This window comes from Drosophila innubila (assembly GCF_004354385.1).
Source record: "Drosophila innubila isolate TH190305 chromosome 2R unlocalized genomic scaffold, UK_Dinn_1.0 1_C_2R, whole genome shotgun sequence".
Classification (NCBI taxonomy): Eukaryota; Metazoa; Arthropoda; class Insecta; order Diptera; family Drosophilidae; genus Drosophila; species Drosophila innubila.
Window position 1 is genome coordinate 7,553,227 of NW_022995374.1, and position 26,259 is coordinate 7,579,485.

Consider the following 26,259-nt stretch of genomic DNA (forward strand, 5'->3'; position numbering starts at 1 on the left):
AAATCAATGAAACAATTAATAAAAATTCACTTAAAAGTAATAAAAAAAAAAAAGCAGTAGAGAATAAATGCGCTTTTTTTTAAATTTAAAAATAAATGCTTAAATTAAATCTGCGAAAAAATATATATGAATCAACTGAAAGAAGTTAGATTCGAGCACTATTGCCAATTTAGCTATTTTTTTTAGCTAGTTCTGCCAATTTTCAAAGTTAGTTTGCTCAAAAAATTCAAAATCAAAAATCGAAAATATTCTAAAAATATTTTATCCTTAACATTTTTAAATGAACCTTTCTTTAGTTAAAAAATTGAGCCAGATCGGAATTTTTTGATGGGTGGCAGCCTTCGGCTTTTCCTCTAAAAACTTGGCAACACTGTACGCCACACACAACATAAAAAGCATAAAAGCATGTCGGCTGACGAAAAAAAAGATAAAACCATTGAAAATATGGTATGTAATTAAATAAAAATGGTTTTAAATGAAAGTATAAAGTGTATGCAATAAAAGAGCATAGAAAAATCCTGGAGTTAAAATGTGTTTCATGTGCAAATTGAGCGCAACAAATATGGCTCTCAAATCGGTGTTCATCTCCCCTGCGACCAATTCGTTTATGTGTATAAACATGGCGTCGTTGCGTTTGTATGCTGCCTGTGTCTAATTTTTGATGGGTGCGAGTGAGACAACGTGTGCATGCCCAATGCCCCCATAGACACGCATACACAAACGCAAAGCCCAAAAGAAAACTTGTGTGTGCTCTTAAACATACGAAAAAAATAGGCGAAACGCATAAACCATCGGTCGTGAAACGCACAAAGTTTGATGGTACTAGTAGTGCTTAAGTGTAAACGGCGCCAAAAATTTGCAAGTGTACTTAAAATGTTTTTTGCTTCTGTTTTGATTTTCGATAGGATGCCAACACATCGCCAGAGGCAGAGACGGCGACCAAAGAAAATGCCGCCGATAAGGTAAGCGAGTCGAAAGCGCTAGAAAATGCAACGGAATCAAGTGCACCCGATGGTGAGGTATCGAAAACTGGCGAAAAGGAGGGTGATGCTGCATCGCCACCCGCCACTGATGACGTCGCTGATAAAAAGGCTCTTGGAGACGCATCGGCTGCGACCGCGCCAACATTGGATGCAGGTAAATAAAAGCAACACAACTACTCATACACACGCACTCACACTTGTTCAATGTGCTTGCCTGTGTGTGTGTGAAGAAAGAGCGAGAAAAACAAAAATCATGAAATGAATTTTGCGCGCGTTTCACAAAATGCGGCGAATTGAAGTTGCCCTCAATTCATTTGCGTCATTTGTCGTTGTTGTTGCTGAGTTGGCGTTGGCGCAGCTAGCTAAATCGCGGCGTACCAAAATATTCGTTTGTGTACGCGAGTCCGCGGTTCAAATTCTGCCTGTGCCCCGTCGTAGTTTTGTTACCATGTAAAATTAAAATGTTGGGTTAGGATTTTTAAATTCAACTCATTTAACTCAAAACTTATAAAATATGTACCCTTGGCTATTGTTCATACTGAACCCTGAACAATATGGTTTTGTGTAGTAAAAGCCGAGGTAAATTAAAACTTCAATTTTCATAGTTCCTTGCGCTCCCAAACCAAATAGCATTGGACTTCCCAAGCATGAAGACATTTATTTTAATTTAAATAAATTTTATAATAATACTATAACTTACTATTTTTTAATATTTAACAATTTATAAAAACTTAAATTTTTCAACTGCTTAACTTCCAATCGGTTAAATATCCAATTAGATAAATTAATAAGAATTTGCTTTAATCAATTAAATATTTTACACTTAGATGAAAAGGATGCAGACACAAAGGCTGGATCGCCGGCGCCGCCACCAGCGAAGAAAGTGAATAACAATAGCGCCAAGAAAGCAGCCAAGTCCGAGGAAGAAGAAGCAGACGATGCAGATGATCTGGAGGAAGAAGACGAAGAGGATCAGGCGGACGATGGCAAAGATTCAGCAAGTGATGATGATAAGAAATCAAAAAAAGAGACAGCAGCAGAAAAGAAGAAAACTGAATCTACAGATGGTGCCAAGTCCAAGTCGGGAACTGCAGGAGCGGAGAAGACAGCGGCCGCCAAGAACTCATCCAAGGCCAAGAACGGAAAGGTGGAGAATTCGGACGATAATGAGAAAGACGAAGACGATGCTGACGAAGACGATGGCCTCGACGAGAACAACGAAGTGGCCGAGGATGACGAGAATGTGGTAGCTCTGGCCGAGATTGATCGCATTAATGAGAATATCAACAAGACACGTGTAGATGGTCTTCAGACGCTTCATGCGGTAAGACATAACTTCCAAAATGATTCCAAAAGATGCCTTTGAATATATGAATTGTTTGTGTTTTTACAGCTTTGTTTTGGGGCCCAGGGCAAAAACAATGTGGTGAAAAAGAATCTGCGCTCCTTTGCTGGCTTCGAGTTTGCCAAGGATTCGTCGGAGTACAAAAAGAAATATGAGTCCATTAAAAAAGTGGACAACAAGACGCTGCGCAGCATCTGTGAGATTCTCACGCTGGATCGCAAAGGCAGCAAGGATGAGATCACGTCACGTGTGCTCAAATTTCTCATGGAGCCGGATGAATCGCTCTGCATTGAGCAGGGCGATGAAGAGGAAGAAGAGGTGGATGATGAAGAGGTGGACGAAGATGAGGAGGCCGCCAGCGAGGACGATAAGAAACGCAAGAGCAGCAAGTCAAGCGCACCAACCGGCAGAGGATCGGCTCGCAACTCTACTGGGCGTCCCAAACGTGCAACGGCTGGCAAGAGTAAGCAGCTCCTTAGGATCCTGTTTCTCAAATAGATTCTCATTGTTCATATTGCTTTCAGAGATGTCCGCATATGTCGATTTATCAAGCTCCGAGGAGAGCGAGCAGAAAGTAACAGTGACTAAGCGAAGACGGAACGATGACTCCGAATCCGGCTCAGATGTAAGTCTTCCTGATGGTACAGTTGCACACCAGCGACTCACAATAATTGCTCTCATCTTGTAGTACAATCCATCAGCCAACTCGGACTCTGATGCCGGACGCGGTGGTGGTGGTGGTGGCGGTGGTGCTGGTGGAGCAGGACGCAAGCTGGCAGCACGTGGCAATCGCGGGAGACCAGCGCGCAAGAGTCGTCGAAGAAATTCCGATTCTGAGGACGAAGAAGAATCCGAGATATCAGATGCAGAAAGCGATGTAAGCTTAATACACTCCCCGCTTGATTAAGATTTCTAAAGGATTCTTTATGTTGAATAGGTGCCCAAGCGCAAGCGAGGTGCTCCAGGCAAACGTGGCAGATCTGCTGTCGCTGCTCCAGCTGGCAGACGAGGACGCGGTCGGGCGACCTCTGCGCGAAAGCGTAAGGATTCAGAAAGCGAAGACGAAGAAGTATCTGAAGATGAAGAGGAAGAAGAATTGTCCGAGTTTGGCAGCGAGCCAAGTGAGGTAAGTGCCTCCACTAAAGAATTTGTAAAATAATCAAACTTTTAAATTTTGTTTGTCATTTCACAGGAGGAACGTCCCAAAAAGAGTGCGAAGCCCACAACGCCTGCGAAAAATAGCAAAGCTAATAACAAGTCTAAACCAGCTGGAAAGGGTAAGTCTCCAAAATGCTTCTCAAAAAATTCGGTTTTAACTTCATTTAATGTTACAGCCGCTGGTCGACCAAAAAAATCAAAGAAGGAGACGTCCGATGAGGAAGATGCTGATGACAAGGATGAGTCAGATGAAGATGAGCCATTAACCAAAAAGGGCAAAGCGGCATTCCCAACGGTAAAACAATTCCAATTGTATTACATACTTGGTTTTTTAATCGCATTATTATTTGTATTGCAGGACGAACAAATACGCGGTTATGTCAAAGAAATTTTGGACAAGGCCAATCTCGAAGAGATAACAATGAAAACAGTGTGCAAACAAGTTTATGCTAAATACCCAGATTTCGATTTAACAGACAAGAAGGATTTCATTAAGGCCACAGTTAAAGCGGTAGGTGCTTTCTACAGATGATGATTATCTACAGATGATTCAAGTCTAATTTCATATTCTTCATTTCAGTTAATTGCCACATAAAATACACAAAAAGGGAGGCGTTGATGCCTGGGGATGGATGGGCCAGCAAGCAGCAGAACTTGTACCAAACAAACACTAAACACGATAAAAAGCTTAAAACAACAAGCAAACTAATTTTGCCACTTTTTTGAGAGCTGCTGCGGACAACAACAAACAAAGAAACACCTCTAGTTTTCCTATAAGCGTATAATTTGTACTCTTTAAAACTAACTAAACTTTACCTTAAAAGGATCATGTCCCTTTTCTATTTTGTACTAAGAGACGATTATCCATATATGCATGTGAATATGTATATATGTAAACGTATTTTTAAAACACTTTTATTCATTTTCTTTATGAATGCCTGCGCTCTCAAACGGCTCTACAAAAAGTGTGTAAAAAACAAGTATACCGAATTGGAAACCGAAACAGAAACTGAAAGAGAACATTGTAAAAAAAAAAAACAAAAATAACATAAAAACTAAAGTAAAACACACACAATTTATACATTATAATGTAGTGCTGATTGATTTGACGTTCAAAATTATGTATTTTTAAATTAAGTAAAAAGGATAAATAAAAAATTAATTAAAATTCACACACTGGCAGCAGTACAAAAAACGAAGCATGAAAACCTTAACTGAACAAAATCCCGAGTTTATGATAAATAATGATATTGCAAGCGTTTTCGGCAAATGTAAAAACTTTGTATGGTATTTAAACGGACGGACTTTGGACTAGAAATCAAGCGAAAGCATTAGAAATAATATTTTTTTAAAAATGTATTGTTTTCAAATGTAACCTTTTTAAAACTAAGAATTCTTTATCCAAATTCAAAATTATTGTAAAATATTTAAAAGCCATGATATAAAAGGAATGCGACGAAGAATTGATTGATTGGCCAGTTTACAGAGTCAAGTTAGTGTTATGATATTTACTTTCGTCTCACGTTCCATTTTCTCAATCGGTAATAGTCCCCTTTTAGTTTATCTTAAATGCTTGGCCTTGGTAATAATTGAAGACAGAACTATAGCAGGTTTCTCTTGTAGAGCGGCAATTTACACAATTAGGACTCACATATAGACCTACAATGTAATACACATATGAATTATAAAATAAAAACAACAGTGCAAGGAATATTTCGTTTGGATATTCATACGAAACTAGATGTATGTAAATTTTAAATAAACAATATAATGAACTTAAATACAATACCAGATTCAAATAAAATAAATGTTTTGAACACACACACACACACACACACATTAATACAAGCATCTCAATGTACGTTTTCTTGTAGTAAGAATAAATATACAAAACCAAATGGAAATATGTATCAATTGATAAAACTCAACATAAACTCTTATTTCATGTAGATATGATATATATGAAATAAAAGTTAATAAGAACCGTACAAGATCAAAGTCAAATAGAATTTATTGAACGCTCTCTTTATAGAACAGAACTTAACTTAACCGTAAACCGCGTGCGTCCCAATTGGATGCCTAGATGTAAAGCGATATCTTGTTTTATCTTTAAATGTTTCACTAAGGAAATAAAGACGGATGATGTATGTATATCAATAATATATCGCGACAAAATAAAATTCATACTGCTTGTTTTTTAATGGGTTTATTACGATAGTCTATATATATTTTACATAATTGTTTGAATCCTTTAGAAAAATAGCCGTTTCTGTTCATTTTTTTTTTAGATAGAAGTTTATTGAGAAATCGAAAATTTCAATGTTTGGCAATAATTAAAAATTAATTTAATATACTTATGTTGTCTAAACGAATATGAAGGATTAAAACTAAATCTGTCAGTTTTGACTGGCAAGTGGATGGATCACGTAGATAAGGCTGTAACATACAGATATTAAAAAGATCAATTTGCAAATTTGGAGGACATAACATGTTAAAATGTAGTTAAATAAAACACATAATTTTCGGTCAAAGTTTGTGATAAATAATATGTGTTATGGTTTAAATGCATTGAATGGAATATTAAAGGATTATTTTTTATACTCAATTGGCCCTGAAAATAGATCAAAGCACATAATTTAAATCAAATATAAAGAAATATATATCAATTTCAAAAATATCATTTGATTGCGAAATAAACGGCTTGATATTGACCCAAAATTTAAGGCAAATGGATTTCAATGGGTTCTATAAAAACTCACGTACATATGAAATGTGTGAGCATATCGTATTCTATACTTACCAGCAATGGAGGATTACAGATCCGTTGTCTTTTGGGCGACACCTGCTGTAATTGAAAGAAATAAACGACTTCCCGATCCAACAAAACATAGCTGAACTAATCCAAGGGATTTAGAGATTGAAAACTGAGTGTTAACTGTCATTTGTCCCAAAATTTAATTAAATAATTGCCTTTTAGCGAGCTGTACCGTTTCATGTGGAGTATCAGAATATTTGTGTAATATTATAATATATCTAAAGTATATAATACGAGTAGCTTGTAATGGTAATATAAACCGCAAAGATCGCAAACAAATGATACCTTGAAACAATATAGTATTTCACTGATAATCATATACAGTACAATTATTAATCGTGGAGATTCAAGTTTTATATTAAATATATATCGTACGAGTAGAGATAATTAAGTAAGATTGGTGAGATTTCAATTGGTTTGGAGGTTGAAACGTGACGCTACATTGAAGCAGTACAGCGTGGAAATGCGTTGAGGTTGGCTATTGGAATATATAGAGAAATATAGATGTCACATTTGTTTGTATGCAGTATGTACAAATACAAATACAATTTTAGAATAGAATATATATTCCATTTTATAAGTAAATATGTAAAATATATCAGCAATATTACGAGTACATCAGTATATGTATGATATGGCAATTATATATATATTGTATAGACAGATAGTACAAGTAGATAGATATGTCAAAATGTTTCAAGGCATAAGAATATGGATAGACCTGCTACATACCCAACAATGAACGACAGTCACACTGAACAAAAGCAAAAGCCCATCCCTAGATACCGATAACGATCCCGATCCCATCCAACTCAGCGCCTCTGAAAATACGCTCAGAAACGATTTTCATATATGGCAAATAAGTTTTGAAATAATAAAATATAATAAATAGAAACGCATAATTCGCATACAAATCGTACGCATTGTGGTAATAGATTTTCGTAAATATAAATATATATTATATAGTTATATTATATATTATATGTGTGTTTATTCAATGTAGTATATCGTCGTAGGCTGCTGCGAAAGAGATTAGTAAATCTTGCGGCGGACCCACTTTCTTATACAAGTATTTATTAGAGAGAGAGAGAGAGAAGGTGCATATCATTTTCAGCTGTTGCAACATTAATATTTTTCGTTAAGAGACATAAAACTTAGGCTATTTATTGCATATAAATGTAAATATCAATATATATCGATTTATAATTTTTCCATAATAGCAGACCTACGGTTATGTATATATATTTATATTGTTTAGGCATTAAAATGTTTATGGTTTTCATTGTAAGATTTGTAAGACATACACAATAACAACAGAAGATCTTACCAAGGTTCACACGCTCTTAATATACTATCAAAATTGGTTTTAATCATCAATATCATATATATATTTTTTTTTATTATTATTATTTTTTTAAATTAGTTTTCATAAGAGTTTCGATTTCATTTTCAGATTTCTGTTACTGTTATGAACTGGTTTGAAGATGTCTGGATTTACTGAACGGCCTCTGAAAGTACATACATATATATAGATAGAGGTTGCATGTGTATAATATTACATACATATAAAGATGTTTAATTAAACTATTTCACACACATATATCTATATATACCACAACTTATCATTAAAGATCTTACCAAAATAATAGGTACAAGTTTGTGGACAAAATAAAAGAATAAAAAAAAAAAAATAGAAAATAATTGGAAAATAAAAACAAATGCGCCAACAGATTGTCATGATTTCAGACCGGACAAGCAATGGATAGAGAGCATGCAATTTAAATTGGGGAGACCTTTGTAGTTCTGTGACATGGCTGAATCCTAAGCAGTTAACCAATCGAACTGAAATCAAAATGATATCTTATAGCTAATAATGAATCATCTAGGTGTGTCCTTAACTGAAATATGAAAACAAAACGTGTTAAACATATTGTTATGATCTTAAAGTTTCAATCTCAATCAATATTATGACCATATTATAATCAGATCAACAAACCAGTTTCATCATCCAAGAGGAGAGTAAAAAAAAAATCGTATAATCCTAAGTATGTTTTGTTCAAAATTCAAGTTATACAGAATACAGCTTGTAATTTTACAGGTTGTGAAAATCTTACCAGATCAGTTGCAACGTTGATCGTAGTATTTATATTTTAAATATTTATATGTTTATATATATAATGGAGCATTTTAAAACTATGCTAAGTTGGTTAAAATATATGAGAGAAACGTGTGGCGGTATCAAAAGGTTACTGCGTGGAAAACATTACAAGTACATAAATATATACGCATATGTACTTCTGTATTTATATTTTGTATATTTGTTGTTGTCTTTCAATAAACACACTCCCAACGTGGACATAGAGTTATACGCGTATGTGTGTGTGTGTGAATAATTTGCTTCTAATTTTCTAGTTGGCAGCTGTCGGAACTTGCTCTCAAGATGCCTAAATTGACGACGAAAGAAATCGTATGGATATATATATATATATGTATGATATATAATATATGTGTAATATGTAAATATATAAATTATTTGTGTATTGTCCCAGAAGTTGTATCTGAACCTGGACAGCAACAGTATTTCTGTTGTTTTCTTTTGCTTTGATTTTTTTTTTATATTGTTATTAAGTATTAGAATTAATATTTTCAGGCAAAGTCACTTAAAGGCTAGAGAAAATTATAAGTAAAAAGAAACCAATATAATTGGCATATATAATTAATATATATATATATAATAAATTTACATTAATGCAAAAAAGCGCGACGCTTCAAGCGGCAAGTGTGCAAATTGATTGATTGATTGACTGTTTGTTTGTATGTTTCTTTCTTTGATTGATTGATTGATGGTTGTGTTGACCGCCGGCGCTCGTTGCTATTCTTCTTCTTGCCCATCTTAATGCGATTGAATTATTTTTGCTAATTTATTGGGAGGGGGATAAAAGACATAGGGATAGTAGAACAATTCAAATGATTCACTGCAAAGAGTTTTACGCATGGTAAACAAGATATCGTTAGGATTTTATACATACAAGTGGCAGGTAAGTACATACATATATATATAAATAAATATATATATATCGTTAAGAGATAATACATAAGTTCACTAAATAAACAGGCAAGTAAAGCAAAGCAAAAAGCAAAAAAATACAAGTACTCAAGAAAATTGAATACAGCAAATGCAATTGGCAATTTGTCTGCATGTTGATTGATTGATTGACTGATAGTTTCTCAATATGATTGATCAACATCTACTCACCATGACAAAGGCACCCACATCACACATCCAGTCACCTTAATGCTTATCATTCTTGTGTGATTTCTGCTGCTGTTGTTGTTGCTGACCCGGTCCACCACCTGGCCCGCTGGGATAGCCGCCATAGCCGCCGCCCGGATAGCCCCCTGGATATCCAGCTGGTGGGCCACCAGCCTGGCCGCCACCACCGCCGCCGGCACCGCCACCTTGAGGCTGAGGCGCTCCTGGCGGATGACCCGCAGCAGCCGCTGCAGCATAATACTGTGAATATTGTGCATATTGGCTAGGAGTCATACCTTGGGCATAGCCACCGGCCGCTGCAGCAGCGGCTGCTGCAGCTGCCGCAGCTGCTGCATTGGGCTGGCTCGGATTAGGTCCGCCCTGGCTCGGGTTGGCCGCACTTCCGCTTCCGCCAGCGCCGGCTCCATTTTGCTGCAAATGTCAAGATTCAATTGTTTACATGCGAATCGATTTCGTTTTCCGATTATGTTTAATATAAGAATTTTTTATTTTTAAATAAGCGAAATTAAGATGGAAAATCTTTTTCAAATTGAAATAGGCCTTCAACAAAGCCCTACCTTAGTCTTGAGCGTCTTCTCGATGGCTTCGGCCTCCTCGATTTTGCCCACACTGCGATAGTACTCCGCCCATTGTGCGCTGTAGTCAGCACTGTTGGCACCGCCTTGCTGCTGCTGCTGGGGTTGCTGCTGTTGCTGTGGTGCTTGCTGACTTGGACCCGAAGCATTGGTCGCCAGCTTGGCCTTCATCTGCTGCTCAATCATATCGGCTTCACGATGGCAACCAATTTGTCTGTAAGAGATGCAATGTAAAGAGGTGAATTTGCGGTCATCTGCATGTGTTATAGTTAACCTACTTGTAATACTCGATCCACTGTGCTGAGTAATCCTGGCCACCAGCGCCAGCTGCTGCACCTGCTGGACCCTGACCCGCCATTGCCATTTGTTGCTGCTGTTGGGCGGCAGCCGGATCCCAGCCACCTTGTTGTCCATAGGCGCCCCATGGTTGTTGCTGCTGTTGTTGTTGTTGGTATGCGGCCGCTGCAGCAGCTGCGTTGGGATCACCACCCTGCATCTGGTTGCCACCATAGCCGCCCTGTTGCTGATTGTGATGGGAATTGTTGGATCCACCGCCACCACCACCTCCACCGCCACCGCTTATCGGTTTTCGCGAGATCACCGTCAGTTCCATGTTGATCTTTTCGGATATCATTTGGCGCGCAGCTTCCACCTGATCAGTGCTGCCCTTGGACTTGAAGAGCTTCTCATTGGGCGGATTGCTGGCATTGCGATCCATTTCTGTGTGTGCTCCCGACTGCTGATTGATGAGCTTGATGGTCTCACCGCCACGTCCAATAACAATCTGTTAGATGTTCAGGTGAAATAAATAAATGTAGATATATGGCAACAAAAGTCAACTTACGCCGCATTTGGAGGCGGGCACCAGAAACGTGATCTCTTCGCGTCCCCCTTGAGCATGATTTACACCGTAGCCATAACCATAGTTGGAGTTGTTGGAATCACCACCGCCTTGACCTCCTCCGCCTCCTCCGCCATTATTTCCATTGCGATTCATTCCGTTGCGTTGCTGTGGATTACATTTATAGATGTTTTAGCATGGAAATATAGATGCTTTAATTGTGTTTATTTCTTGATTTTGATCTGATTATTTATGTATATTCTTAACGGGACGCAGAGGTCTTTGCAGTGTCAAAATTGCTCTTACCATCACATTTTCAATGAGTCCATCAATTGTGCGCTTGGCATCCTCCACTTGTTGACGTGTGCCTTGGATGACACAGCGACGATCTCCCATCTCATCGTTTTTGCCCTGGATGAACTGCAGTTTGCAGCCGCATTCAGTTTGAATTTTGCGAATCATATCGCCACCCTTGCCGATGACTACTCCAACCGCGATTTTGGGCACAAAGACCTCGACGCTTTCGCCGCCGTTGCCATTGTTAAAGTTATTGAATCCTTGATCTGAGCCACCGTTACCGCCACCGCCTCGTCCACCACCACCACCACCCCCACCACCCTGCTGCTGCTGCTGGGCCAGGGCATCCTTTTGAGCAATGAGATCCAAGACCATTTGCTTGGCATGCTCGACCTTTGGGGGAACACCGGAAATGCGCAGCGGCTTAATAGCCTCTTGATTGGGACCATCCTGTATGATGATCATGCGAGCTCCCGTCTTCTCCTGCAGCTGCTTGATAGTATCGCCGCCCTTGCCAATGACCAGGCCAACCTTTTCGCCCGGAATCATGATCTCTTGGTACGGCGGATAACCACCAGGACCCGGCGGCGGCATATTGATGGTTAGCAGCACCTCACAGCTGCCACTGCCGCCACCATTGCGGCTGACCATCTGCTGCAGCATCTCGCGTCCTTTGGTGCAGTTCTCGCGTGATCCCCGCAACGTGATGACTCGCTCCTGGTTCTGCATCAGCTCCAGTTTGGCGCCAGACTCGGCTTCCAGATGGCTAAGCGTGTCGCTGCCGCTGCGACCGACAAATGCACTAACAATGCTCTCGGGTATCCGAACCTGCTCCTCACAGGTGGACGCCGGCCAGGCGGCCAAACGTGCGGCCACCGCAGCTGCTTGTGCAATGGCTTGAGTCATATTTGCACCACCGCCTCCACCTCCACCTCCACTGCCGCTGCTCATGTTCGAGTTGTTTTGCCCGTAGTCGGGGCTACCGAAGGAGCGTTTGCAGTCTGGCCCACTGTCGCCGTCGTCGTTGTGACGCTTGAAATTGTTGCTGCCTCCTCCTCCTGCTCCAGAAGGACCACTACTATCACCTCCACCCTGTGACTGTTGCTGCGGATTTGGTTGAATCTTTGCGGCAATCTGCACAAGCATAACAAACGTGACGTTTTCGTCAATATAATTGCGCCTTTTTCCGGTTAGGCTGTTCTACACAGCTCCGGGTCTATACTACGTGCTTCTTCTTACCTGCTTGGCACGCTGTATGGCAGCTGCCAATGCCTGCGATTGACTTAAACTCGCCTGCTGCGTTTGAAAGTCACTCATGTTTGCAATTGATATCAATTCAAGTGTTTTTTCAGATAGTTATGCTTTCTCTTTTTCTTTTTGCTTTTTTCTAAACCATAGGCCGACACCCCGCACTTTTTGCAAAAACGACGAAGCAAATTGGCGACGTGCAACTGGAAAATTCAATAATCAAATTCACTGTACGTCGGAAAAGGCGCGTTTCTATTTATATTTCTTTACAAAATTGTTGCACGTTGAATTTATATTGTATAAAACCTGCGCAAGGCTATTGCAAATATATTACTCGCACAATAAATGGTAATTACTCCAGTTTTCTTAAGTTTTTTCGGTGAAAATTATGCGCCCCAAAATGCGTACACAGGGATGCTTAGCTTTCAACACTATTTATAACATTTTCCAACACTTGGCGTCAATGTGGCTGAATTTACATATATCGATTACTTATCGGTATATCGAGTAGAATAATCGTTAAGTTCAACGCCCGTTCGTAAATCGTCCGCAGCTATCAATTTAAATGTGAGTTTATTATTTTGTTAATCTAGGAATAATTTATTAACTTTGGAAAACTTACATCACGAAATTAAATAAAATGGTTATTATAAATGTAATAGCTCGTCATTCCACGGGGGGTTAAGTTGAATAATTTAATTTAATTCTAAATCAAAAACCTGAAAGTAAACAAAATTATAACAAAAATGCTGCACAAAATGCATTTTATAATTTGATCAAAATATGGAGCCTTTTTCGGGAACTAAGGCTGCCACCCTGTTGTTGAAACGAAGGCTGCCACACCACTTTTCGACCGTATTTACCGTTCACACTCACAAAACAGCTGAAACTCAAGCGGATTTGGAAAAATAAATTATTTCGCAGTTTCCAAACGTAAGCAAAAGACATAAATATGATTATGTATATAAAATATGACAAGTTGACATGCTGTATATATCAATTTCAGTTTGAGCGGTACATAAAAACAAGGTTAATATGGCTATTGACTGGTTTGGTTATGCATACGCTGCCACAGTTGCCGCTGGCGGAATAATGGGTTATGCGAAAGCTGGTAAGATAATGTTAATTATAATTATTAATGCTAATCATGCCGACTTGCACTTTGACTGTATGATCTTATCAAACACCCTTTTTTTTTGTAATCAGGCTCTATACCATCACTTGGCGCTGGCTTAGCTTTTGGAGCATTGCTGGGCTATGGTGCTCACATGAACTCGCAGGATCCACCACGCCCTCTGCTCCAGTTGGGCACATCATTATTCTTGGCTGGACTTATGGGAGCTCGCTGGAATCGGTCAGGAAAAATTATGCCAGCTGGAGTTGTCTGTATGCTTTCAGTGGCTGCTCTTGTCAAGAACTTGGTCACATATAATCGCTACTTGCCAGTGCCTACAAAGGGTGCATAGAAAACTGAAATATGGAGAAATTCTTGGTTGCTATTGAACTTGCCGGCATATACTTTAATATAAGTTTTTAATATTTTTCATATTCTGAGAGTGGACATGTAACATGAATGGTGTATGGTCTTATTATATTAAAAATAAAATGAGTAATTTTCACTCTAAAGATAAGATAACGATAAAGTCATTTTATTGAACTATACATTTTCCTATGAGGTAACTACAGTTTATTCACTTTCTAATTTATACGTGTAAATTTATATTACTGTATGATTTTCGTCAAATTGGAACAAATAAAAATACTATTAAACCGGGCAAAATAAATATCCTGCAAAATCCTGTTTGATTTATCCCTTCAAATAAAAAGACAATAGTATTTTTGTTTATATTATATGTATGAATATATTTATTTTATGCATATTCTTAAATTAGTTTTTGTTGTGTGTGTGTGATAAATGTACAGTTACACTTTATTTGATTTCCAGTTGTCTATATCTAGAACTTATGTAATAATATTAAACTAATTTAATCTTATAAATATAAGGTAATGCAATTTTTAAAATTTTTGTTCGCATTAACAATGCACAACTTTTCTACATTTTAATACAACAATTTATGGAATTGTGAGTTTTTCTAGTAGGCAAAGTGCGGCTAGGTAAATACATATAGAATTTTTACACCTTTTCAAGCAATTTTCTAAAAAAAGATAAATATTTTTAGTTAAGTATACAAATTATCTTTTATCACAATGGAAAATTGGAAATCTTTAGGAATAATTTATAAAAGTTGGGTTTGATTTAATGCCGAAATGAATTTGTATGAGCTTTTTACAGAAACAGATATTATATATACAAAATATTTTTTTCTTTTTTCATTAAATTATACACTACATAATATATGTATGTGTGAATGTAATTAACCATACCCAAAGAGTCGGTATGTATTTAAATGTTTTTCACTTTCTTGGATGCGTTTTGTTTTGTTTTTTTTTTTTTTTAACAAAGAGTAAATTAAATTAGTTGTGTCTAAAATTAAAAACAAATCAATAATATTTATAATATTAATAAAAATAAAAATTCTATCTAAAACACAATTTGTTTAACTGCATATATGAATTTGTTCAAATTTCAATGGCAATAACCAAAACGACGTGTGCCAATTCCAAACGTTCCTGCGGGATGCACTCCACTAGAACGGAAACAGCTTCCAGTTAACCACTAAGAGAATGCAAGAAACAAGAATAAAATAAATACAAAGTTTATTAATAAAATTTAAAAGTAAATGATGAAATAAACATGTTAGGCGTGCAAAGATGAGAAATGTTTGCTTGTATTTTGTTTTGTTTTATGGAATTGAAAATTTTGCAGATGGCGCCAACCGCCATTTTGAGTGTGTACGAGTGTATGCCATTTTCAATTTATTCGCTAATTTGTGTTCCACATTTCATGCGTTTCCAATAGCCAAATTGTTTGGTTGCGTTTTTATACGAGTAGTATTGTTGATATTGTTGCTATAGTTGATTTTAGTATGCAAATATGCGATCTATTTATTATTTAGTTGATTTTACGCCATGCCGTTTGCGATCTTATTCAAAAGGGTTTTGAATCAAAGATGTACCATAAGGTCTACATTTATATATGTATGTATGCTTTGATATTCATTGATGTGTATACGTGTTGGGGTGTATGGTTGTGTGTGTGACAAAATGTTTACGCATGTGTGTAATGTTGTGTGATTGTGAGAAGTTTCAATGCCAATTTGTTTCTTCATTGGTTTCATTATGAGTATAAAGCAATTATCGAGAGTTTCAGGACGAGAGCGTTAGAAAATTGCAGTTGAAAAACGAAACGATGTAATGGTTCATTGTTTTTTTTATTAGCGATGGTTTTGTTTTCGGTTTGATAGCACTTTGATGAGGCACCATGTTGCATGAAAATTTGAATTGATTCCTGGCGTTACAATATTTTGGTTTTCTTGATTTTTTAAAATGAATAATGATTGGTTTGAAACATCAAATAGGGCATAATAATTTTATAAAGAATATTGAAGTTGAATTGCAATTGTTCATGCTAAGAACTACGTTTCAAGCACTACTTTTAAATCGCTACAATGCAATTTATACTACTTTTATTTTAGAATATTTCAAAATTAAAAATGTTTGAGATGCTCAGGTTGAGTATGCAGTCATGCGCCAATATGCTTAAAGTAAATTCAATATTACAACTAAATGGCCAATTACGAATGCAAATTGGTAACTCTATTACCGCAATTCCTCAATTACCGATTATAAGTATCTAAAAATAGTATATTTTATATTTTATAGTATAGCAGGCATCAAATACCACTAAATTGGTTATACGGCAAGCTCCCTTTTGATTTACTAGTATTTTTTAGGCGAAGCTTTAGGACTACTACTAAAAACGGTTGCTTGTTGCTTGTTCTTACCGCACGAAGGAGCAAAACAAACGAATCGAAATCGAATCAGATCGCTTGAGTGTTGTGGGGGTGGTACAGTTGTGTCTGTCTATGTATATGTATGTGCGAGTGTGTGTACGACTGTTTCGTTGGCAGTGTTGAAGCTGTTGTCCTGTCTGTGTGTGTTTTCAAGTATAAGTAGTAATAGTAATAATGTGGCATGTGGCATGTTGCCAACTTTGCATCTTCCGCCTGTTTGATTTTGTTGCTGTTGTTGTTTTACATGACTCGTGTGCGGCGTATCAGTTTTTGTGTTTTTATTTTGGGTTTCTTGGGCGTCGCAGTGCCATTTGTTGACTGTTGATGTTGTTGTTGTAGCTGTTGTATAGCTGTTGTTATTGTTGTTGTTGTTGTGCTTGATTCATTGTCCAACACCGCTGGCAAATTGTTGGTATTATCACCAATGTAATTTGTCACATATGAAGGCGATGTCAGTTGATGTTGTTGTTGTTGTTGTTGTCGCAACGCTTGATGCTGCTGCTGTTGTTGCTGTTGTTGACTATTGTTATGACTATTGCTACTAATTTTATTACTACTATTTTTGTATGCTATAATACTACTGCGATTTAGCGTACGTTTTAAAAATGGACTGCCATCAAAGTTTTGCTGATGCTGTTGTTGTTGATGCTGATGTTGTTGTTGTTGCTGTGACTGTTGTTGTGTGCTGCCCGCTTTTGTTGCTGCCGATGAGCTCACGGAGGTGGACACCGATGTTGTGGTGGCAGTAACAGCACCATCCAGTGTTGGTAAATGCAATGCTTGTAATTTTTTAAAGTATACATCGAATATTGATGATGTTGTTTTCGATTTGGATGTGCTTGTTGTTGGCATTGGCGTTGCTTTAGCTGTTGTTGCTGATGCTGATGCTGTGCTTGTTGTTGGTGTTGCCAATTGTTGTTGTTGTTGTTGCAGTGTTGTCAAGTGTCTTGGTTGTTGCTGTTGTTGTATGAGAAACTTACGTTTTTGCCGCTCAATTGCTTCATTGATCTCAATGCCGGCATTGGCCTCGTTTTCTTCATCAACTTGTTGTTGTTGTTGCTGTTGTCGCTTCTTGTTCACTTCCTCGCTGTTATTGTTGTTGCTGTTGTGTTCTTTTGCGCCATTGTTGTTGCTGTTGCCGCTGTTGTTGCTGTTGGTGGTGGCACTATAATTTGTAATTTGCTTTTGTACCAAGGGAATTGAAAAATGTTCATTGGACGCTACTTGGGACTGTTGTGGTTGTTGTAGTAGTAGTTGTTGTTGTTGTTTATGTGTCGCTTGTTCTTGTGGTTGTTGTGTTTGTAGCAAGTGAAAATAGTATTCAAGTTGTTTGCGTAATTCATGTGTATAAAATTGAAATAGATTCGGTGTTTGTGTTGTTGATGTTGTTATGATTTTTGGCGGTGTTGTTGTTTTTGTTGTTGCTGTGTAGTGTGAGCCGCTGTTGCTGCTGCTGCTGACACTGCTGCTGGTGTGCGTTTTGACCACAACTTGACCATTTGTTGGCCACTGTTCTGCAGTATTGCGTAATGCCAAATTATCATAGTTGTCAGTGTTGTAAAGTCGCCGCAAATATTCAAATGTTTTGGCTCTGCCAATTTCAGTTGTCGTTGTTATTTTAGGTGTTGCTGTTGCTGTTGTGGTTGTTGTTGTTGTTGTGGTCTCAACGACAGCTGCAGCAGCCGCAGCAGCTGAGCTTTGTTGTATGTTGTTGTCCTGCTGCTCCTCACTACTATTGATGCCATCGGATTGGTCATCTTCCCGCTCATCTTCGCGCTCTTCATCATCATCGTTGTCGTTGTCTTCTTGGGATTCAATTTCCTCACTGCTATTCTCAACGCCTTCTTCAGAGTTTGCATCATTTTTCTGGCTGATTTTACTGTGTATTTCAAATTGTTGTTTGTTTGTGTTGTTGTTTGTGTTTTTATATATTTTATATATTTTTTGGTGTATTGTGGTTGTGATGGTTGTTGTTGTTGTTGTTGATATTTGTAAAGGTGTAAAAGGTTTTGCATATTAAAATATGATTTCTGTGTGTTTCTTTGTACTCAATTTACTTGGAATTACACTTAACTTACTCAACCAACTACAAGTTACAGTCTCTAGATGCGAATCGTACTTACTTGTATACTAAACGGTAATTATTTCCATAGTCAGGTATGACATTAGAGGGCAGTGGTGTGCAGCGTCCATCCAAGCAGTGCTAAGGTTATAAAACATAAGTGTTAACAGAAATCGACTCTCATATTTCGATCACACTTACGTAACCGTTACCACAGGCGGATCCCTCAGCTGCTGGTCTGTAGGCTACACAGTAGCCCGTCTGGGCATCGAAGCAGAAGAGCTGGGCACAGACACGCTCATCCTTGAAGCAGGCATAGGTGCCCCGATCCCGTCGACATTGTGCGTCCAGTGAGAGCAATGTGCCTGGCAGGGATCTGCCCAAGGCGCTATCCTCATGCGGTGCATTGTGCAGACAGGTGGCGGTGTCTCCACTGGGAATTAATTAATTTAATACATAATTAATTTTTTATTTATTTTTATTTACTAGTTTCAAGGAATCAAACCGAAACTAATAAAGGTTACGGTGTCTGTTGCGGTACGTTTCGAAAAATCTATTTTGGTAAAAGGTTCTATTTCAGTTTTCTTCTTTTGATATCAATATCAGTACCGGTACGTAACCAAATCAATTTTGAAACATAATTTATTTCAAGAAGTTAATAAAATTTAAATGCAGAATGAATTTAGAGGCCAAATCATGTCCAAAATGACATTCCGCTTGAAAATCGGTTAAGTTTTGACAAAGCTATGACGGATTAAAGTTGATCAGACATTGGATCTAGTAACTTAACAAGTCAAAATTTTTGTGAAATTTCCCATGATTTTTGACAAGAAAATGAAACGTCTCAGAATTAAGTTTTAAGTGATGTTTTATACTAATTATGATATAAGAGTTGATTAAAAGTGAAAACTTTAGATTTAAAATTTTCAATTTTCAAAATCCAAAGGGTACCCTTAGCATCAAAATCGAATTTTAGTAAAAAATGATTTTTTTTAAAGTTAATAAAATTTAAATGCAGAATGAATTTAGAGGCCAAATCATGATCAAAATGACATTCCGCTTGAAAATCGGTTAAGTTTTGACAAAGCTATGACGGATTAAAGTTGATCAGACATTGGATCTAGTAACTTTACAAGTCAAAATTTTTGTGAAATTTCCCATGATTTTTGACAAGAAAATGAAACGTCTCAGAATTAAGTTTTAAGTGATGTTTTATACTAATTATGATATAAGGAGTTGATTAAAAGTGAAAACTTTAGATTTAAAATTTTCAATTTTCAAAAATCCAAAATGGGTACCCTTAGCATCAAAATCGAATTTTAGTAAAAAATGATTTTTTTTTAAAAGTTAATAAAATTTAAATGCAGAATGAATTTAGAGGCCAAATCATGATCAAAATGACATTCCGCTTGAAAATCGGTTAAGTTTTGACAAAGCTATGACGGATTAAAGTTGATCAGACATTGGATCTAGTAACTTTACAAGTCAAAATTTTTGTTAAATTTCCCATGATTTTTGACAAGAAAATGAAACGTCTCAGAATTAAGTTTTAAGTGATGTTTTATACTAATTATGATATAAGGAGTTGATTAAAATTGAAAAATTTAGATTTAAAATTTTCAATTTTCAAAAATCCAAAGGGGGTACCCTTAGCATCAAAATCGAATTTTAGTAAAAAATAATTTTTTTTTAAAAGTTAATAAAATTTAAATGCAGAATGAATTTAGGGGCCAAATCATGATCAAAATGACATTCCGCTTGAAAATCGCTTAAGTTTTGACAAAGTTATGACTGATTGAAGTTGGTATTTGCAAATTTTGGTAAATTAAAGGGAATCGAAAAAAGTACTCTGGAAAATTTAATTTGATTTAAAAATTTAAATAAATTTTGTAGCTAAATAAATTTAAACCGATTGGATGAAAAAAAGAAATGAAATATAAAAGTGTACTCACTTGAGGAAATGGTGGAAGCTCTGCACGGTGCAGGCTGACCAGCGGAAACCGCGTTCCGTGTGACGCAAATCGGACATGATATAGCCATCCTCCCAGCGACAACGCTGAGCTCCCGGTCCGCCAAGGTAGCTGGGCGGTGGTGAGCCATCATGCACGGCTCCCAATCTGTAAAATGTGGCAAGGCGTGAGAAGTGGGGAAGGGGGGGATAGAGGTGTTGCAGTTACAGTGAGTCTTGATTGAGTTGCGAGAAATATCAGCAAAATGTTAATTGATTAATTGCACGCCGAATGATGTCAAACGGAAATGCAAACGAGTTTTCAACTCCAGTTTAAAGTCGTGCGCCGGAAATTAATAAAGTTTTTATTTATTTTTTGTTTTGTTTTTATAAGTACAACATGAATGCATTTGGTTTAAACAAATGTTGTGGAAGTGACAGAAAAATATATTAAGAAAGAAAGGTTGTCTATGAGACACCGAAGACTTGATACCCTTGCAGTATTTGTATTAAGCTTTCGCCTGATCATTCATGTAATAGCTTTATTATATAGTCCGATTACAGACAAATTTTTGTGAACGTATAATACCAAAACCATGATCTTAAAGATTGGTTAAGATATTATAAAAAGTTTTTTAAATATAACGTTGAGTTTTGGCCGATGATTTCCATGGCAGCTATCAGATATCTTAAACAGATTTGAAGTCAAATTAAGTCAGGATGTATAGGACCAGACAAAAAAAATGTTATGTGAGATTAGTTAAGATATCTCATATATAAAAAAAGTTTTTCATATACTAAAGGTTAAATTTCGACTCATCTTTCCTATCAGAAACTTTCTATGACAGTTGTATGATCAGGTAACCAGATTTTAGCAGAATTCGTTCGGAATATGTAAGACAACATCAAATCATATAAGATTGGTTGACTCATCTCAAAAAACTAAACAATTTTCAATACAAAAGGTTGATTTTCGAATTAGCACGTCGTTCAGACTTAGAATATATATATTTTATGGCGTCTGCGTTGATGAGTTACATATTTTGCGACAAAATTAGAATACCCTCCGCTAGCGTACACAAGCAAGCCAAGTTCCGCGTATGATCAATGAAATGAACCTATCCTAGGTACTTACAAATGTCCCACTTCGTGGGCGGCCACAATGATGCCGCTGAAGCCGCCGGTGTCTTCGATGATGGCCACGCTGTTCACCTTCTCCAGTCGCTTGTTAACCACGCAGGCGCCGCCAACGTAGGCAAAGCCTGTGGGCCACATTCGTATGGCGAAAACAGAAAATTAGGCAATTAGTTTGGTCTGCCAACAGGAAGTTGACAATTTCAACTAGACGATAGTTAGTATATATACTAGTAGTTGTAGTACTAGTACTAGTGGTAGTTGTCGCTACTTGTTGTCGCAGTTATTAAATGAAAAATAAAAGTCGCGGCTTTTGCAATTTGTCTTTACTTTCAAATTTCGATATGGCCTAAACGCCGTTTATCTTTTATATAATAACTGTCTTTGTAATGTATGTACGTATCTTTAAGATACGGCATGTGCCGTTACTTGAGTTAAGTTGAGTTGAGTTGTGTGCATGATGTGGCAAGTGTCTTTTTCCCATGAGAGCTCATAATGTGTCAAGAGTTAAGCCACAAGTTGTGGCAGGGTTAAGTTTAATTCAGATGAAATTTAGTGACAATTCTTAGATTAAGTTAAGTCATACCAAACACCAAATAATGTAAAGACAATACCAGATAATTTTTAAAAGCAAACTTATATTATAAATTTAAATCTTTATAAGTAAATTTAATATACTTAATATCTTAAAAGATTTTTACTGGAGCGAATATTGTACAAACAGCTTTTTCAATATTTTCTATTCAATCTTCACACAAGTTAGCAATTCCTAGAAATTAAAGCAAATAAAATAAAATGTATATCACAATAGATGCGTGGCAGTCACTGTAGACATGCACAGTGGTCAATAAAGTAGAGCAACACTTGAAAATTGATCACACAAAAGTTAAGCGTAAAACACGCACAAATAGAGGAAAAGAGAACACATATCATACAACAGAGAGAGAGGAAGAGAGAGAGGCAGAAGTTTACAGTTGCAGCAGCATTGCAGTCTTCTGCATCTGCTTTTCGAAATCCATTTTTTCGAAGTCGAAAGACGCATGCGCACAGATTCCTTTGTAGTTGTTGTTGCTGTACAAAACGCGTGCGACACAAAACACATAAATTAAGAAGTTCACTTTAAAAAGTGAGTACAGTGGAGAATATAAACATAGAAAGGAAAAAAATAGTACACAAACAGGAGACAAAGAGACGTGCATGAAATTCAATTAAATTGGCTTGAGTTTTTTATAGGTCTGTTTTTAGATGATGGAGCGACGCTTTGGGTTTGGTTTGGTTCGGTTCAGTTCGGTTTTGGCGGTTGCCGCCTTTAATGTTATGTCTTTTTTTTCGCATTTATTTGTACACTGTCAGCAAACAAATTGTTGTTGTTGTTGTTGTGGTTGTTATTGTGATTTTACCTGCGGTACCGCGATTACATTCACCATATGCGGAGGTGCGACGGCACATATCAAGTCTGCGGGCGAAAATGGTTCAAAAATGCGTAGAATTGAGTTTGGATTCGATATCGTACATATGTATACGTATGTAGACAAGCTTGTATGTACATTAAATTCAATTGATTATTGATTATTTGTTGTTTTTCTTTTCATTTTGTGATCGATAAGAAGAGTTTGTAGTTGGAGCAGCACAGCATTGAGTTTGGGACAGAAAACATTTGTAAAATAATAAAATAGAGAGTATAGATTGGAGAAACTAGATAAACAGTAAAATATAACAACTATAAATAAACTGTAAATAAATGAAGAAAATACTAGCAACACGACTGAAAATCTGAACATTATCAAAATAAATACAGCTAACTAAATTATACCATGTTTAAGTAGCAATGTCACAACACAAATGATTAAGTAAAAGAATTAACTTAGGCATTAAATCAGCAACCATTAGGCATAAATACTAACTAACTATAGTATAAAATACTCAACCGGTTTATGGAACCCGATAAACTCATAAAATTAGATGAAAATAAAGTTTCGCTTTAACTAAAATTTGTATCTAAGTGTGTGTGTGTGTGTGTTGTATGTGTAAATGTGTTTGTTGAGACCCACACGCAATTTTAGGCATATTTTGTTAAATGTTTCTAGTGCAAATTGCGAGAAACTATTGCAACTAACCAAATGACATTTGTTTGTAAGTGTGTATATATGTGTGTAATCTTTCTTATAGCTTTTTTAATGATTAATAATTATTTTTGTATTTAATTTGTTGGTTTTTATTTGCTTTTACCCGCTGTGCCTTTGGTGCAACGGCCGCCTTTACGCCTGCGACACATATCATACCTGCGCATAAGTATACATTATATTTAGAAATCAATTTCAGTTAGGAAATGTAGTATAGAGAAAGATATAGAATAGAGAAAGAGTGTGAGAACGGGTCGAGAAGGAGACTGTTATCAAAACATTGCTGCTGTTGAATCTGCAAAAAAACAAAAAATACACCTTAACAAGGTGTCATTCGTATCAACTACTCACTTGGTGATGGCCACGGCAATGTCATAGACGGGCAGACGACGCTCCCGGAACAGATACTTGCCCATGTCGGTTAGGGCGGCGGCAGAATCAATAGCATCTCGGCCCACACGGTTACGTTCCAAATAGGGCGTGGCATCGCGACCCTGAAAGCGGAAGAAGAAGTTTAGAATTGCTTAATATAAATATAGTCGCATTCAATGTGACAAACCGAACAAAAAAAGTGCAAAACTTAAAAAAAAACAGAAAGAAGTATTTACAACCTTTTCAAAAATTTATTGATTTTTAACATACTCGTATATGTTATTAATATTCTGAAAAAATTCTGTTTCATTTCTTCAATCAGGTTGATTTTGCCTTTGGATTAAGTTTATTTTATAATTTATTTATATTGAAAAATACTTTAAAATGCTACAACAAATCTAAAATACAAAACTTTTTTAATAACACCGATGATCAAAATATTGAATATTCCTAAACTTTATTCTGGAAGCACGAATATTTTTTTCTGTGTAGTTGAAATAGTAGGACTAATCTTCACGCCTCGCCTTAACCTTTAGCTAATGATGTTAAGAGTTCAATAGGTCATATTGGCAAATGAAGTTGGATATTTGTTGGAGGTCTCTAACCTTTAATGAAAACTATCGCCCGATAAACAGACGTATGCATTGAGATTATTATGCAACCGTCTTAGCTTTTGACAAACAGACAACAAAGCAGCAAACAGCAAGCAACAAACGACAAACGACAAACAACATATAAACAAAAAGACAATAAAACAAATGGAAAATCACAAAATTTATGGCCCACTCAGAGTTTGAAAATGTCCAACACTTTTGGCGTAGGCAGCAACAGAGCTGCAGTTGCAGTTGCACCAGCAAAGAAGAAGGAAGAGGGGCATAAAACAGAGGGGGGGAAGAGATATTTAAGTAAGTGGAGTATGGCGGAATCTGTAAGCCAAACGGAAACAAGTGAACGTGAAAAACGTGCTGTGAGTCTGATCCGATAAAAACAACGAGGCGATGCGATGCGATGCGATGAGACGCCACTGTAGTTGCAAATCCAAATGGAAATGATGTCGCCGGTGGGGCAAGTGGTCGACTCAGCAAAGTCAAAGTCGTGTAGCGTATCTTGTGCGTTGCATAATTGTAATTGCTGCATTGCGGCTGCTGCATCCCAAGGCAACTTTCATGCCACAATTATCGTGACTTAGGGGCGGTTTATCCCCCCTCTTCTATCCCCCTCTTTAACCCACTCTCTCTTTCCCTCTCGCTCTGTGTGTTTGACGTGACAGCTACATAAATTATTATAACACAATTGTCAATCATGTCAAGCCCTAGGCTAATCAATATGTTAATACCTCACACTCACACTCGCACTCGCACATTCTTATAAATATTTAGAACCCGTTCGACACTTGAACCAAAGTGCAGGTGATAAAAGCCACTACACTGAAAAAAAGAACAACTTCTAAAATCCAGAACATTCAATTTAAATATTTTGTTCTTAAAATAAGACCATTTTAAGACCATATTACTAATACTAAGAATAAAGAAGAAAAAAATAAAAATCTTAAATTGTTAGGAAAGTATAAATATGTCATATTTTATTTGAAGCCATTAGTGTTCCCGTGGCGCTCTGGTTAAAATTTCTTAGTTTTGAGACCAATATCTAGATTTTAGAACATTTCCTTTTATCAGTGTAGAGGTGTCACTTTATCCAGAGAATAAACTTTCAGCTGCAACTTTGATTTGCAGTCATTTGACAATTGCAGCTACAAATGTATCTCTGAGATACTTGTACATTGCCTGCATTCTGACTGCGCTTATTCGTCGAGCATGTCGATCGACATTAAAATGCGACATTTATGAACTGCAGTCAAAATAAATCTAAATATTATCATATGCAAGTAACAATTGGTATTTAAAGAAAACTATTCAGTTATTGCCCCACTGTACAATTATTCTTGCTGTGGCTGAGTTTCAATCAGACGAGACTTCCATTTCATTTAAATGCCGCCAAGTGGCACTTTTAAATAGTTGGTTCTACTTTGACTTCATCTTCATCTTCGTTTGACTTTGATTTTGATTTGGATTTCGACTGCGGCACACACAAAATTAATGGACAATTTGACATATTGATCAATTGTGAGTGCGAGCACGTCTCCAACTCAAACTCAAGCTCGAAAATATTT

The 26,259-nt window shown here is 36.8% G+C and overlaps 4 protein-coding genes across 8 annotated transcripts in view; 2 read left to right on the forward strand and 2 right to left on the reverse strand.

Annotated features, from left to right (window-relative positions):
• Positions 1-345: 345 nt before the first annotated feature.
• Positions 346-5,661, forward strand: LOC117784838 (protein DEK). 2 transcript variants are annotated; one of them, XM_034622673.1, is made up of 11 exons: positions 346-447; positions 906-1,137; positions 1,811-2,307; positions 2,377-2,791; positions 2,853-2,953; positions 3,017-3,205; positions 3,266-3,454; positions 3,521-3,605; positions 3,663-3,781; positions 3,845-3,997; positions 4,067-5,661. In XM_034622673.1, the coding sequence occupies exons 1-11, from the start codon at positions 406-408 to the stop codon at positions 4,079-4,081; spliced, it is 2,037 nt and encodes a 678-aa protein (XP_034478564.1). In that variant the 5' UTR covers positions 346-405; the 3' UTR covers positions 4,082-5,661. The 2 variants fall into 2 exon arrangements, with proteins under 2 accessions (XP_034478564.1, XP_034478565.1); XM_034622674.1 differs by lacking the exon at positions 346-447 and adding an exon at positions 802-819.
• A 1,604-nt stretch (positions 5,662-7,265) lies between these two features.
• On the reverse strand, positions 7,266-12,970 carry LOC117784837 (far upstream element-binding protein 2). 4 transcript variants are annotated; one of them, XM_034622672.1, is made up of 8 exons: positions 12,528-12,970; positions 11,298-12,422; positions 10,995-11,159; positions 10,429-10,934; positions 10,133-10,364; positions 9,851-9,986; positions 9,558-9,802; positions 9,212-9,276 (listed from the first exon to the last, which is right to left on the reverse strand). In XM_034622672.1, exons 1-7 carry the CDS (start codon positions 12,603-12,605, stop codon positions 9,594-9,596), a joined length of 2,451 nt encoding a protein of 816 aa, XP_034478563.1. In that variant the 5' UTR covers positions 12,606-12,970; the 3' UTR covers positions 9,212-9,276; positions 9,558-9,593. The 4 variants fall into 4 exon arrangements, with proteins under 4 accessions (XP_034478561.1, XP_034478562.1, XP_034478563.1 ...); XM_034622670.1 differs by lacking the exon at positions 9,212-9,276 and adding an exon at positions 7,266-7,809 and having other exon boundaries at positions 9,558-9,986; XM_034622671.1 differs by having other exon boundaries at positions 9,138-9,217; positions 9,558-9,986.
• Positions 12,971-13,370: 400 nt separating this feature from the next.
• On the forward strand, positions 13,371-14,179 carry LOC117783516 (transmembrane protein 14 homolog). Its single transcript, XM_034620938.1, has 3 exons — positions 13,371-13,469; positions 13,543-13,647; positions 13,743-14,179. Exons 2-3 carry the CDS (start codon positions 13,572-13,574, stop codon positions 14,000-14,002), a joined length of 336 nt encoding a protein of 111 aa, XP_034476829.1. The 5' UTR covers positions 13,371-13,469; positions 13,543-13,571; the 3' UTR covers positions 14,003-14,179.
• A 249-nt stretch (positions 14,180-14,428) lies between these two features.
• LOC117785950 overlaps positions 14,429-26,259 on the reverse strand; it is a 55,180-nt gene continuing 43,349 nt past the window's right edge. Inside the window, exons 8-15 of the mRNA XM_034624241.1 lie at positions 24,069-24,211; positions 22,995-23,050; positions 21,596-21,722; positions 20,465-20,629; positions 18,714-18,945; positions 18,574-18,653; positions 17,047-18,329; positions 14,429-15,213 (exon numbers count right to left, since the gene is read on the reverse strand). Coding sequence (XP_034480132.1) covers positions 15,185-15,213; positions 17,047-18,329; positions 18,574-18,653; positions 18,714-18,945; positions 20,465-20,629; positions 21,596-21,722; positions 22,995-23,050; positions 24,069-24,211 — 2,115 coding nt within the window. The 3' untranslated portion in view covers positions 14,429-15,184. The remainder of the gene's footprint in view (positions 15,214-17,046; positions 18,330-18,573; positions 18,654-18,713; positions 18,946-20,464; positions 20,630-21,595; positions 21,723-22,994; positions 23,051-24,068; positions 24,212-26,259) is intronic.